Source organism: Plectropomus leopardus, chromosome 7 (assembly GCF_026936395.1).
Source record: "Plectropomus leopardus strain MGB_pleo_1.0 chromosome 7, ASM2693639v1, whole genome shotgun sequence".
NCBI lineage: Eukaryota > Metazoa > Chordata > Actinopteri > Perciformes > Serranidae > Plectropomus > Plectropomus leopardus.
The window spans coordinates 37,980,558-37,993,485 of NC_142182.1; the positions used below are offsets into that span (position 1 = coordinate 37,980,558).

Consider the following 12,928-nt stretch of genomic DNA (forward strand, 5'->3'; position numbering starts at 1 on the left):
CCCGAATGTGTGGTTGTAATTTTTGTGGCAAGTCTATTAAGACACAAAAGGTTATGTGCTCCATTATAAGCTCCACCAAAATGAACCACATTCTTTACATTCTTTCTACGTTCTTTATATTCTGTACATATGGAGCGTTTAAGGCTCCTTTGTTATCGGAGGCAAAATGACATTTAAATGTGCAGTGCCGTTGTGTGAACGCCAATGTCAAGACACTAAAGATATCTAAGAGATCTAATAGCTCACTTGAAGGAGCATATTGCAGTAGGGTGTACAGTGAGTTGTCCAGTGAAAGTATGCAAAAATGATTTCAATGTCAAAACTTCATTTACCTCCCACATGTCACAGAAGCACAGAGATTTTGCAGACAGCAGTGTTAGTGACTTGTACAGAGAATCTGCTCCTTAGACATCATCTGTTCCAACTGAATCAGATAACTTTGGCCCTCAAGTGAATGAGGCAGGTACAGAGACAGAGACAGATGAAGGTGCTATGGCTGTGTCAGAAGATTTCAGTGATCTTTTTTTTTTAGACACGTCTGTTTGTTCTACTTGAATTTGCAGGGGCAGTTTATACTACCTGCTTCTACCACACAGAATATTGTTGAGGAGATGCAAAACATACATGAGTTGGGTCAGACATATACTTTGAGTAAACTAACCTCACTGCTGAACAATGACACATCATTATCAGATGAGGACATCACCGGAGTTTGTGACTCTGTGAGGGGATTTGATCTGTTTTCTGCATGTCATACAGGGCCAATGAGGACAGCTTACTCAAGAGCTCAGTCTTTTCAAAAAAAGTTCTACTATGTGGAGCAGATAGGTTTGCCTATAATGTGCCTGTGAGAGAGACTTTTGAAATATTTGTTAGAGTCTGGTCTGTGGAGGAACTGTGTGTCAGTAGAGCACACCATTCAGTCTCCTTTAGATGTTCTAAGAGACATTAGTGATGGTCAGATATTCAAATCCAATGATTTTTGGGAGCAAAATTCATCATGTCTCAAGCTTGTATTATACCAGGGTGCCTTTGAAGTCCTTAACCGTTATGGTTCTGCAAAGAACAGAAATAAAGTGTTAGCTGTCTATGTATCTGCTGCTTATTTGCCACTTCATACATGGTCTGACACAGACCACAAGTCACTTGTTTTATTGTGTAGAGAGAAAGATTTCAAAGCATTTGGGCATGCTAAGGTGTTCTCTGATTTACTGGCAGACTTGAAGGATTGAAAGTAGTCAGAGGAACCTTGTATTGCATTGCTGGAGATAATTTGGGCTCGCATTGCATTGGCGTGTTCTCTGACAATTTTAGTCACTCAAAATATTTCTGTAGGTGCAGCCTAATAACCTGATCTGAATTTCAGGGAGCCGATCTAAGTCTGCGCAGACCATTGTGGTGCAAAGCTATAACAACTTTAAGTCAGTATTCAATTCTTTTGACAGTCTGTCAGCCAGGTTTGCCACCTTGACATCTTCGAGGGTGTCTTCCTTAAGTATTTCACAAAGAAAAAGTCATAGTTCACCTACTTCACTCTGAATCTGCGCATCAAACAGTTCAAAGACTGTCCTTCTGATGCTTCTACAAAGCCATGTGAGGTCAGCCCTCAAGCAGCTACACTTTCAGGACAGGCTATACAGAATTGAAATTTTCTAAGGCCATTGCCTCTCCTAATTGTTGACAGAGATAAAGATAGAGCAAATGATCTGTGGCAGTTTACTCTGCAGCTGAAAGACAATGTGGACATGATCTGTGCTCAGAAAATATCCTTGCCTCAGATTGCATATCCTAATGTTCTTATTCAAGAATATCAAGTCAAGAAAAGCTCTATTCCCAGAAAGTTTCCTGAAACCAAAGCATCATTTTTTACGTCATTACCCAGCACTGATCCTAAAGTTTGGTCCCTTGAACAGACTATGTACAATGCACTTCAAAAGCAAGCACAATTATTTCAAGAGATGTACAAGAAATTTGAAGAACTTTAAAAACCTCTGCCTCATGCTCTCTGAAAGACATCAGATGCTACAGGCCTATCTTTCAGCAGGATCAATTAGTCAAGTTGTCTTGGAATTTAAAGATACAATTTTACTCAGTTCTGTACAGTAAAGTCATTTAAGATGCAGTTAGACCATTTGGCTTCACTAAGACCAGCACAAAGGTCACGTTAGAAATGCTGTTTAAGGGAACACCATATAAGAAAGGACAATCACTTGTCACAGGGAACAATGACTCTGTGGAGTTTGGTGAACTAGTGCCTATTTTGATAAAATATGACACTGGAAAGACAATGAAAAGATGCAGTGTCTTAACATCAGTGACTTGATTGATTTTTATCCATTGCCATCTTACATCAAGGACGGATACCAAATGGTTCTGTTGAAACACAGTGTGTTGTCACACTAATGAATGTCTTGGGCTGTTTGGTTGTCTGGCATTTTTTACTTTTTTACTTCATCTAGGAAGCTAATCTTTCTGTATTGAGACCTATTCAAGCAAGGAAATTGGTGGCTGCCTGGAAACCAATAAGTAAATATATTTTGACAACATGATTTTAAAGTATAACCAGGGATAAAGCATCATTCAATACATTTTGTTAATATCAGTATTTTTGTTTTCCAACACAGAGCACTGGAATCCACAGCCAGTCTAATTTCAGCTCCAGAAAGCCAACATGAGAAGAAAGAAAATGGTGCTCAATGAACAGACTAACTTCAGCTGAGATGAGGTAAAAGCTCTTATGAAGAGCATCTACTACTCCCAACATAATCAAATAAACAAGGGAACAGATGCAACCCCTCATGGAAGAGTGGCCAGGAGATGCCATTTTCAAGAGCTCACTTGGTTATCACTAAAAGGGACTTTCCACTCCAGTGTGGAAAAAAAGGGAAACATCTTCTGGATTTCATGAGAACTATTTGTGCAGGCAAGAGCAAACGAGTTTTGCAGGCTATCACAAAGCTGAGAATTCTCAGAGGACAGTTGAAGGGCTGCTCAGAAGATATCAAGGATATGGTGCTCCTTCTTCACTCCTATTTCGATGGAAAAAGAGGAGAACCTCTTCCATTAGGTAGAAGAAACATGCCTGGCACAAGATATACAAGTGGAGAGCTTGCCTGAGACACCATGCATCATTGTATATGGTAAGATGAAATTCGGTATTACTGAAGGAGCCTAATCTTATGTAAGGAATAATACAATATAACTACTGAAATGCACTGCCATGTTTTAAATGTTTAAAATGGTTTAAAGGATGTACAACAACACCAGAATGCATGTCAAATGTGTTTTTCAAACAATTCAAACCATTTTATCAGCTCAAAATGATGTTTGCTTGTCCAGATCCACTTCATTCATCTTGGAGAAGAACAGTCCTGGTGAGGCACATGTTCTCAACATAGGGAAAGAGGTAACGGGTCAAACTTGGAGGATCAGTTACACTGGGGAAGACTCCCCAACTTCATCTCTGCCATCTGTTTGATGTTTGGAAGCTATTACTGCTTCAATATCTACTACCCTGTGCATCTCGGCTCCACACTTGAATTCCTTTAGAGGTATTAACCTCTGAAGGAATTCAAGTGTGGAGTGTTTTTATTTCCTTCTTTAGAACTAATAACTACATGTGTGGTTAATAATAAATTCCTATGTCACAAAGGTGTTTCTTCCTCATCAAATAAGAGAAGGGCACCAAAGTTGAAGAAGCAACTGTCAGTGAACCCAAGAGTCCTCACCCTCATTGCAGATCTCGCTGATCATGAGTGGAGAGAGACATGTTTAAGATGGACTTATCCAACTAAACTGTAAGAATTGTAAGACTGAACTCTAAAGATTGATTACTTGAATATGGTCAGGGTAACCACAATTCTTTAGTTTTTTGCATCTCTCCTTTATATGCAACTGACTTTGCTGCCTGCTGGAACACACTTTTTCCATCAGCTAGATTCATTTCCATGCACCTGAGGAGGAGCATAGAGCCAGGCTCTATGCTCCTCAGAAAGGCTTGTGTGTTCTAACACACACCAACACACACACACAGACACACACATTGTGCTTCTGTCTCTTACCTTTACAGCTACTAGCATCTTGTCCTTGGTGGGGCTCAAGTTGTAGCATTCAGCCAGAAAGACCTTGCCGAAGGCTCCCTCTCCGAGCTCCCTCTTCAAAATAATGTCCCTCCGTTTAATATGCTGGACATCTGAGGGACAGAGATAGAGAGAGTTAGCTGACATCCATTACAATCTTTTTTTTGAGAGCCACTTAAAAAAAACCAAAAACTTAAATATCCATTTCAAATATTTACATTATTCTCCTCTGTAAGTCAGCTGTTTGGTGGAGCCTGTTGCCTCAATTCCTTTGATTGCTTCCACTTCACAAACCTCCCTGTCCACAGTTTTCATAGGAACTACTTTGGAACTACAGACCTCTGTCCCACTTTTTTTTTTCAAGCAGAGGTACTGTCCCCAATGCTGCATAATTTGAGTGTGAGTGTGTATGCATGATCACTGAGTACTAGGCAGCACCATATACGGTAGCCTCATCCACCAGTGTGTGAATGTGTGTGTGAATGGGTGAATATGACATGTAGTGTGAAGGTGCTTTGAGTGGTCGGAAGACTTGAAAAGGGCTTTACAGGTGCATTCTTTTTATCATTTATGTACAAGGTGAGATACATTAAAATAACTGCTGTTATAGTCCATTCGTCTTTGGGTTTAGATTTGTTAGGACGTGTGCTCATATCGTGAAACATCCACATTTCCTGAGGTAAAGCTAAAGTTCATTGTCATATTTAATGGTAGCACGAGTGTTTCAGATATGACACCAGCAATGTGACTGAGAGCAGATTTAATAATCACCAAACAAATCACCAATCCCCTCTGTCTAGGTTCATGGATGAACATCATCTGTTAAGTCTATCTGCTGCATACAGAGCTGCTGGAACACCACACCTTCACACAAACACAAGGACAGCTTCATAAGGACAAAACCCCATATCTGCAACACTTACTGATGTCCTGTGATAGTGGATTTGTTTCCTTGTTGAAGCCTTTTCAAAAGTGTCTGACAAAGAGGGTGTAGAGTGACAAAGACTGGTTCAATGTCTATTGTGAACTGAGCAAAATACATTTCTATTTTACCCTCCAATACACATGTTTTTCCTGAATCAACAGTAGCACCTCAGTGTGTAACAAGCCCCTTGGGGCAAATTTCTAATACTGGGCCATATAAATCAAATTAATTCACATGATTAAAAAGCAGCTTTGATTCAGTTCCTCACATTCAGTACTGAAAAGTCCCATCCTCCATCCCAGCTAGTTGTGGCTATTGTTGAGAAGGTAAAGATGTGCAGATTGGCAGTGCAGAACAGAGCTCATTGAGGGTCAGCTCCACCTGTCTGCATAGCATACTATGGAACTATTAGCAGCACTATGTAGAACCTTCACCTGTATCCTTTAATGCGTCCCAGCTGGAACAGGATGTCTATGTGATGTCAGAAAGATGTTGGACTCTTATGTTGGACAGACATAAAATTTTGATTGGAATTAAAAGTGGGTTGACAATATTTTAAATATGTAACGACAGAATTTAATTTGTGTGGATGTAAGCATGAGGTTTTGCACATGTTGGGTTTTGTTCTCTCCTCAGGAGATGTGAACAATATAGACTCAAGAAAAGTGGAGTGAGGCTTTAGGTTATAACAGATACAAACAACTAATGGAATGTTTTTTTGTGGCCCTTAGAAAAAGAACTAATTAATAATTACTTAATAATTAAAGTAAAAAATATCAAAGTCTAAAACATTACAAACATGATTAACTTTGATAAACTACACAGCCAAAAGTTTGTGGATGCCCAAACCATGTGTGACTGTTGAATAGACTGTGGGCATTCATGAGCTGCTGTTGATTCCTCAGCATTTCTGGGAAGGCTTTTTCAACCACACCTCTGAATCACCACCATCATCTCTGATTTGTTCAGTAATTCATACTTGTTTGGTGCTGAGCTCAGTGATAAAAGCTCAACAAGCGCATATCAACTCTTTCCATGCAGTTGCAGATGTAAGCAATTAATCAGAGCTTTGTAGGTAGGATAAAGAATGACAACGTCACATCAAACTGCCAACTACATCCATGACACATTTTCAGAGAAACAATGCCACAGACGTTGAGATCATGGGTTTAGCGGTACAGGTTTTTGATTGTCAACTGACATTCTAACTTTGTAACACGCTACATTGTAACATATTACAGACAATACTGTGTTTTAAACAGACCACTAGAAAGCTACTACACTTGCTCAGCCAGAACCTTTCCTGTTGATGCTCCACTTGCAAGTTTTTAAATAAAAGTAAAAAAGACCACTTTGCTGTTTGCAGTCTCTGCATTGGTCAGCCAGCCATTCTGCTCCTATTCTTTTTTCTAATCACACAAAGAGCTTTGTCTGTGTCAGCTTGTGTGTGTGTGTGTGTGTGTGTGTGTGTGTGTAAGCACTGGATGGGCCTTTAATTATTTTATCATAATCAGGCAATTTTTATCATATCTAATATATCCTGTATATTCTTTCATTCTTATGAAAAAGTTTAGTGTGTGTGTTTTCTTGCCAGATTTGCTTGTGAGAAGGGGGCAGTGTTCCACTGATTACTGGCATTCCAGTGTCAACCCTGGCTGTGTTCGAAATCACCCCCTATCACGGATGTAGTGCACTATATAGTGTGTTCGCCATTTTGTAGTGTTGTTTGAATTCTCCGCGATTAATTTCATCCACTATGTAGTGGACGAGAAAACACCCACAATGCACCGCAAAATTGAGTGAACAAGCAATGTACACTACTTTGTGCTCCGTATCCCACAATGCAATGCGGTTGTGTTTTGGAGGAGGAGAAGAAGGAGACGATGGCCGCCGCACCAACCGCCGCTTTTGTATATAAATTTAAGTAACATTACAATATACACATTTGATGCGTGTAATACTTTAGTGGCGTGGTTTTATGCCTTTTAAGGGTTGCAAATTGTCATAACGAGCGGATTTGTTGGTGGAGAAGCATCCGGTTTGTTATTTGTATCTGCGAGCTAACGCTAACGCTAAGGCTAATGCTAGGGCTTGCCGGTAGTTGCAGCTCTAGCTAGGAGCAGACACCCACACACCCGCTCACATCTGATCATAGCGTTTTGCTCTCTTTTCCCAATTGGCGGTGTGTTAGAAAAAGAAATGCTTTTCTGTTTCTTGTTCCAAGGGACTGATGAAGATGTTGAGAAGCTTATTAAGCTTCGTGTTAAGCACAACCAGCTGTTCTCCGGCCGAAGAAATGCGGCTCTGCATGGATGGGATGGATGGGATGGATGGATGCATGGATGGGATATATTCTAGTGGTGCATATTCATCAATAAAAGAAATTTCAGAATTCATATTTGTCATTCCTGATTGAACATTACATTTGTATTTTTTAGTATGATGGTATTTATTGTTGAATAACCATGGCGCATCTGCTGACGCAACCACGTTCAGGAAATTACTGTGTTGTGTCCGAATTCTCCTCCCGTCGTTCCCTACATCGTGTATATGATGTAGTTCATTACATCATATACACGATGTAGTGGATAGGGAGTGAGTGAATGAGTGGATGATTTCGAACACAGCCCCTGAATCTTTTTACAGTGGCGGTTTTCATGGAAATATAAACAAAGGCAATGGCTGAATCTTTCAAATGTAAGGGTCACTTTAGGAAAGGTTATTAAGAGGGGTTCCTCTGCTGTTCACCATTGTGGCAGCTCATCTTTGACCCCAAAGATGATGCAAGGGTTAAGGCCTTGATGTTACCCAAACAGACACAGACAGTGGGACTGACTGCAGACATGGAAACACTTTAAACAACATGGTACTCTGGACATTCACATATGTGCAGCTAATAGTGTTTTACTGTTTGGGCTGCTCACAGATATCTGAATGGATTCTTCCAACTATGTGGTACATGATATATTTGAAGCCATTAAGTGCTGTAGAACCACTGTACCATTTGTTCTGAGAGTTGTTTGAGGAATGGACACGGCATAAAAATCAAGGGTTAAATTGTTTATTTTCTATGAATATCTTCTTGTTAGACTGCAATAGCAGATTACATATTTTTTCTTGAGAAAAGTTGATGTAGTGTCCAGGCTGGAGAAGGTTCATCCTTTGGAGTAGTTTTAAAGGCAGTCCCCTGACTGTTCGATGTTTGTAGTGTAAATCTAACAATTCCTGCTTTATTGTGGCATGAGAAGAAAGGTCAGGGGGTCATAATAATCAAAAGGGTTCATCCTCTGAAAGGCGAGGGATAACACAGAATTCCATGGCACAACCTTTAGCCTAACAAACATTAAATTACAACAGTACATTACAAATAAGTAAGTAAATATTATGCATGAGATTAAGTTTTAGTGTCTCATCAGTTAGGACCATTACATGCACCTCACAGGCTTCTGTCACCGCTTCTGTAGATTTATTGTTTATTTTATTTTAACTCGTTTCTTACACAACAAACTGTGTAAGATTAGTAAGCAGTGAAATGAGGAAGTGGCTGGATTTTATTTGACACTCTACAGTGGCATAATTGTTTTTATTACCAGATATACTATGCACTTTTTATCCTACTGTAATGCTTTTCTAAAGCACACAAATGATGTACTTAACACACTTCAATGGAACTAAAAGCACCATCATAAGCAGGAATTCTCGTAGACTTGTGATGTCATTTCAGCTCATTAACTTATGTTAAAATAATTGCTCATTAATAAGCATACTGACACTATGCCACAAGGTACCTGGTGACAGTCTTAGTCTGATCGGCCTTCCTTTACAGGGGAAGACCGCTGTTTACTACTGATGTTTTCCAACCCTTACCCAGACTATAACCATCCCCACTGGATGAACATTGTATGAAGAAATTATTTACAAATGTTGGCAATGAACACTCAAAAACACTGTCACTGTGTATGTATGCAGAAGCAGGGGCAGGCCTGTGCCAGCAAGTCTTTCCATTAGAATAATAAAATGCATGATGAATCGCCACTTTACCATGGTGGAGGGGTTTGTGTGCCATCCTGGGAGCTGTGTTGTCCAGGGCTATTAGCCCCTGGTAGGGTCTCCCAAGGCAAAGCAGTCCCAGGGGAGGGGCCTGACTAAGAGTGGCTCAGAGAAGACCATGATGAATCAGCGTTCTTGGGATGTGGATATCTCGTCCGGTAAGGGGTCACCGGGACCTGGTGGCCGGGCTTTTGCCCATGGGGCCCAGTCAGGCTCAGCCGGAAGAACAAACAGGGAACAGCCACCCTGTGGACCCACCACCCACAGGAAAAAGTGATCATGGTTGTGAGCCTTGTGTGCTGGGTGGCAGGCAAAGGCAGGTCCTCGGGCAGATCCTCAGCATCATAAACTGGTTCTAGGGATGTGGAATGTTACCTCTCTGGTGGGGAAGGAGCCAGAGCTAGTGTGGGAGGTGGAGCGGTACCAACTAGATAAAGTTGGGCTCACCAACCCCTGTAGAGGGGCTGGACTCACGCCTTTTCCGGAGCTGCCCAGGGTGAGAGGCACCAGGCGGGTGTGGGGATACTCACGAGCTCCCCTGGCTGAGTGCCGCTGTGTTGGAGTTGACCCCAGGGAATGAGAGGGTCGCCTTGATGTGACTGCAGGAGGTCTCTGACTGTCGTGTATGCGTATGCACCCAACGTCAGTTCGGAGTACCTGGCCTTCTTGGAGTCTCTGGGTGGTGGGGGGGTTCAATGCTCACATTGGCAATGAGAGAGAAACCTGGAGGGGCGTGATTTGAAGGAATGGCCTGCCTGAGTTGAACCCGAGCAGTGTCTTGTAATTGGACTTCTGTGCCAGTCATGGATTGTCAATAAGGAACACCATGTTCAGGCATAGGGATGTTCATAAGTGTACTTCACACCAGAGCTCCCTAGGTCAAAGATCAATGATCGATTTTGTAGTTATATCATTTGATCTGCGGCCATATGTCTTTGACACTCAGGTAGAGAGAGGAACGGAGCTGTTAACTGACCACCACCTGGAGGTGAGTTGGATCCCTGTCCGCGAGATCTTCAACTCACACCTCTGGAGGAACTTTTTGTGCATCCTGGAGGAGGTTGGGGACATGGAATCCGAGTGGTCCTTGTTCAAAATCTCCATTGTAGAGGCGGCTGCTCGAAGTTGTGATCAGATAGTCATTGGTGCCTGTTGTTGCCTTAACTGAAGGATCCGCTGGTGAAGTCAAATCAAGTGAAGTCAATTTTATTTGTAGAGCCCATTATCACAAAACATGGTTTGCCTCAGACAGCTTTACAGTGTACGACATCCCCCTGCCCTTACACCCTCACATCACCCAAGGTAAAACTCCTGAAAAAGAACCCCTGTAACGGATGAAAAAAAAGGAAGAAGGGTGAGCCGTAGAGGATGATGAGGGATCCCTCTTCCAGGACGGACAGACGTGCAATAGATGTCGTAAATAAAAAATGAAATACAATTGTGGCAAAAAGGAAAGAGAAATAGAGAGGGTGGAGGGGGAGAGAGGGGAGAGAGGCACAGCAATAATGTAAACAGATGCATGTCATGACATCATAAATGGCATTGATGACCGCACAGTACAATAACGATGGGTGCGAAATTGTCACATGCACTCTATGATGATATTGTGGGTCATTGTGGGTCATTGTGGGTCTATGGTGATATTGATAAGAGTCTCATGCATATATTGATACGGAGGTGTCCAAAGGCATGATCACAGCATCGGCGCAACCAGGACCGAGATCACAATCAGGGCAAGCGGGGGGTTCAATATCAGTGCAGCCACAGCATGAGCACAACCAAAGGCAGGGTCACAGCATCAGCACAGCTATCACTAGGCACAGTCATGGTTACGGCCAGGGTCCAGGAAAACTAGGAAGAGGCTCCCGAGAGGCAACAGTATTAGTGTAGTGCAGTTCAACAGACCCAGGATCTGTAATCACGAGCCCCAGGTAGTGACAGTACCACATGACTATCACAGATGAAAGGTTAAGCTAAACTACTGAGGCTAAGCTAAGCTTGCAAATGGCAATGCAGTTAACAGACATGCATGATTTTCAGATGGCGGCATTGAGAGAAGGAAAAGGAGCTCAGCGTACAATAGGAAGTCGCCCGGCAGGTTAAACCTATGTCAGCCTAACTGTGGGCTGGTCCGGGCAACCTTAGCCAGCCCTAATTATAAACTTTATCGAAGAGAAAGGTCTTGCTTCCGGTGGCGCGAACGAGCTGATGGACGCGTAAAAAGTTGCTCCCTGCCGGTTGACTAAAACCCCCTAAATTCAACAAGCTTCCTAAACTAAAATTGGCCTAATATAACCCGGGAGATGGAAGGGGGGAAGGAGAAGGGCCGTGGTAGGTCACAAAGAAAAACTAAGAAGGTAGAGTTTGACCGAGACGACGACGCCATGGAAAACACGAGTGCAGGAGAAGATGGTGGCAAGGAGGCACTAGCTAACAAGCTAGGAGAAGAGTCCGCAATATTGACTACCATAAGAGAAGTGATGAAAGGCATGATAACGGAAATCAGGACGGATATCGCAAAACAACTGTCTGACTTTCAACATAGCTTCCGGTCGGATATTAAGAAACAGTTGAATGAACTGAGAACCGACATGAACCAAGAGATAGAGGAGGCAACAGGGAAAATCGACCTCGCAAATGAAAGACTCGAAGAAGCTGAACAACGCATCGGGGATATGGAGACATGGAGTGCTGATGCAAAAGATGCAGTGACCTCATTATTGAAAACGCAACATGCCCTCCAAGCTAAAGTCACGGAGCTAGAAGGCCACTCACGCAGGAATAACATCAGGCTATACGGCAGCAGAGGGCACCTCCGTGACCAACTTTGTGGAGAAACTTCTCAAGACCGAATTGGGTGAAGACATCGCACCCGACATGGACGTGGGCATCGAGCGGGCGCACAGAGCCCTGGGCTCGCGGCCCCCGGACAACGCAACACCAAGATCCATAGTCATAAAATTCCTGAAATTTACAATTAAGGAGAAAGTTATCCACGCCGCCTGGAAGAAGCCTATCACATTTGAGGGCAAACGGTTAACTTTTGATCACGACTACGCAACTGAAGTGCTGTCAAAACGAAAGGAATACACGACAATCAAGAAAACATTAAAAGAAAAAGGCATACGATTCCAAACTCCACTAACGAGGATGCGCGTATTCCTCAAAGATGGAACTGTCACATACCATAGTGCTGACCAAGCGGCGGAGGATTTACGTGCAAGAGGTATTGCAGTGCCCCACACCCGGCCGGCCAGGGAGACGCTGTACACCCCTCTCCCATCGTGGGAGAACGTGAAGGACCGCCGCCGCAGAGACTCAGCAAAATTCCAACGAAGCGTCCAGGAGAAACTGCAGGGATTTCAAAGATGCACCGGAGAGGAGGACACTACACCTGCCGGCGACTGAGAGAGCTCGGCTGCTTCATTCTTGACATGACCTGCTTCTTTTTTGGGATTTCGTTTGGACTGCAAAACGGGGAAACGTAAGTTAAAATAAATGACTGATTATATTTACGGCCCCGTGGATACTAAGATTTAAGTTCTGAACTTTTACTCGACTCATGGTGCCAGTGTCGTTTAATTATAGAGGGATCTTTTTTCTTTATCCCCACTGTTAATTATTGATGTATCTTTTTTCTTGGGGACAGAATAATAACGGACCCTAATGGAGCAAATTCACTTTAAAAAAAAACACCGGTCAACATAGAGCAAGCCACCAGTGAACTACTAGTCGTAACTAGTCTGGGGCCCCACCTAGTGGCTGGAATATACCCCACCTCAGAGGTTGGATTAGTCTGTACCTCCAAGTTGGAAGCCCACTCATTTAACATGTATTATAGTTATGTCTGTTCTCATTTTTCAGTTGTCTTTCT

General features: G+C 42.6%; 1 protein-coding gene and 1 pseudogene across 1 annotated transcript in view; one reads left to right on the plus strand and one right to left on the minus strand.

The window, feature by feature from the left end:
- Positions 1-12,928, minus strand: part of LOC121950400 (NT-3 growth factor receptor) — a 269,926-nt gene that overhangs the window by 29,929 nt on the left and 227,069 nt on the right. The window contains exon 14 of the mRNA XM_042496388.2: positions 4,062-4,192. Coding sequence (XP_042352322.2) covers positions 4,062-4,192 — 131 coding nt within the window. The remainder of the gene's footprint in view (positions 1-4,061; positions 4,193-12,928) is intronic.
- On the plus strand, positions 2,738-3,801 carry LOC148189265 (uncharacterized; annotated as a pseudogene).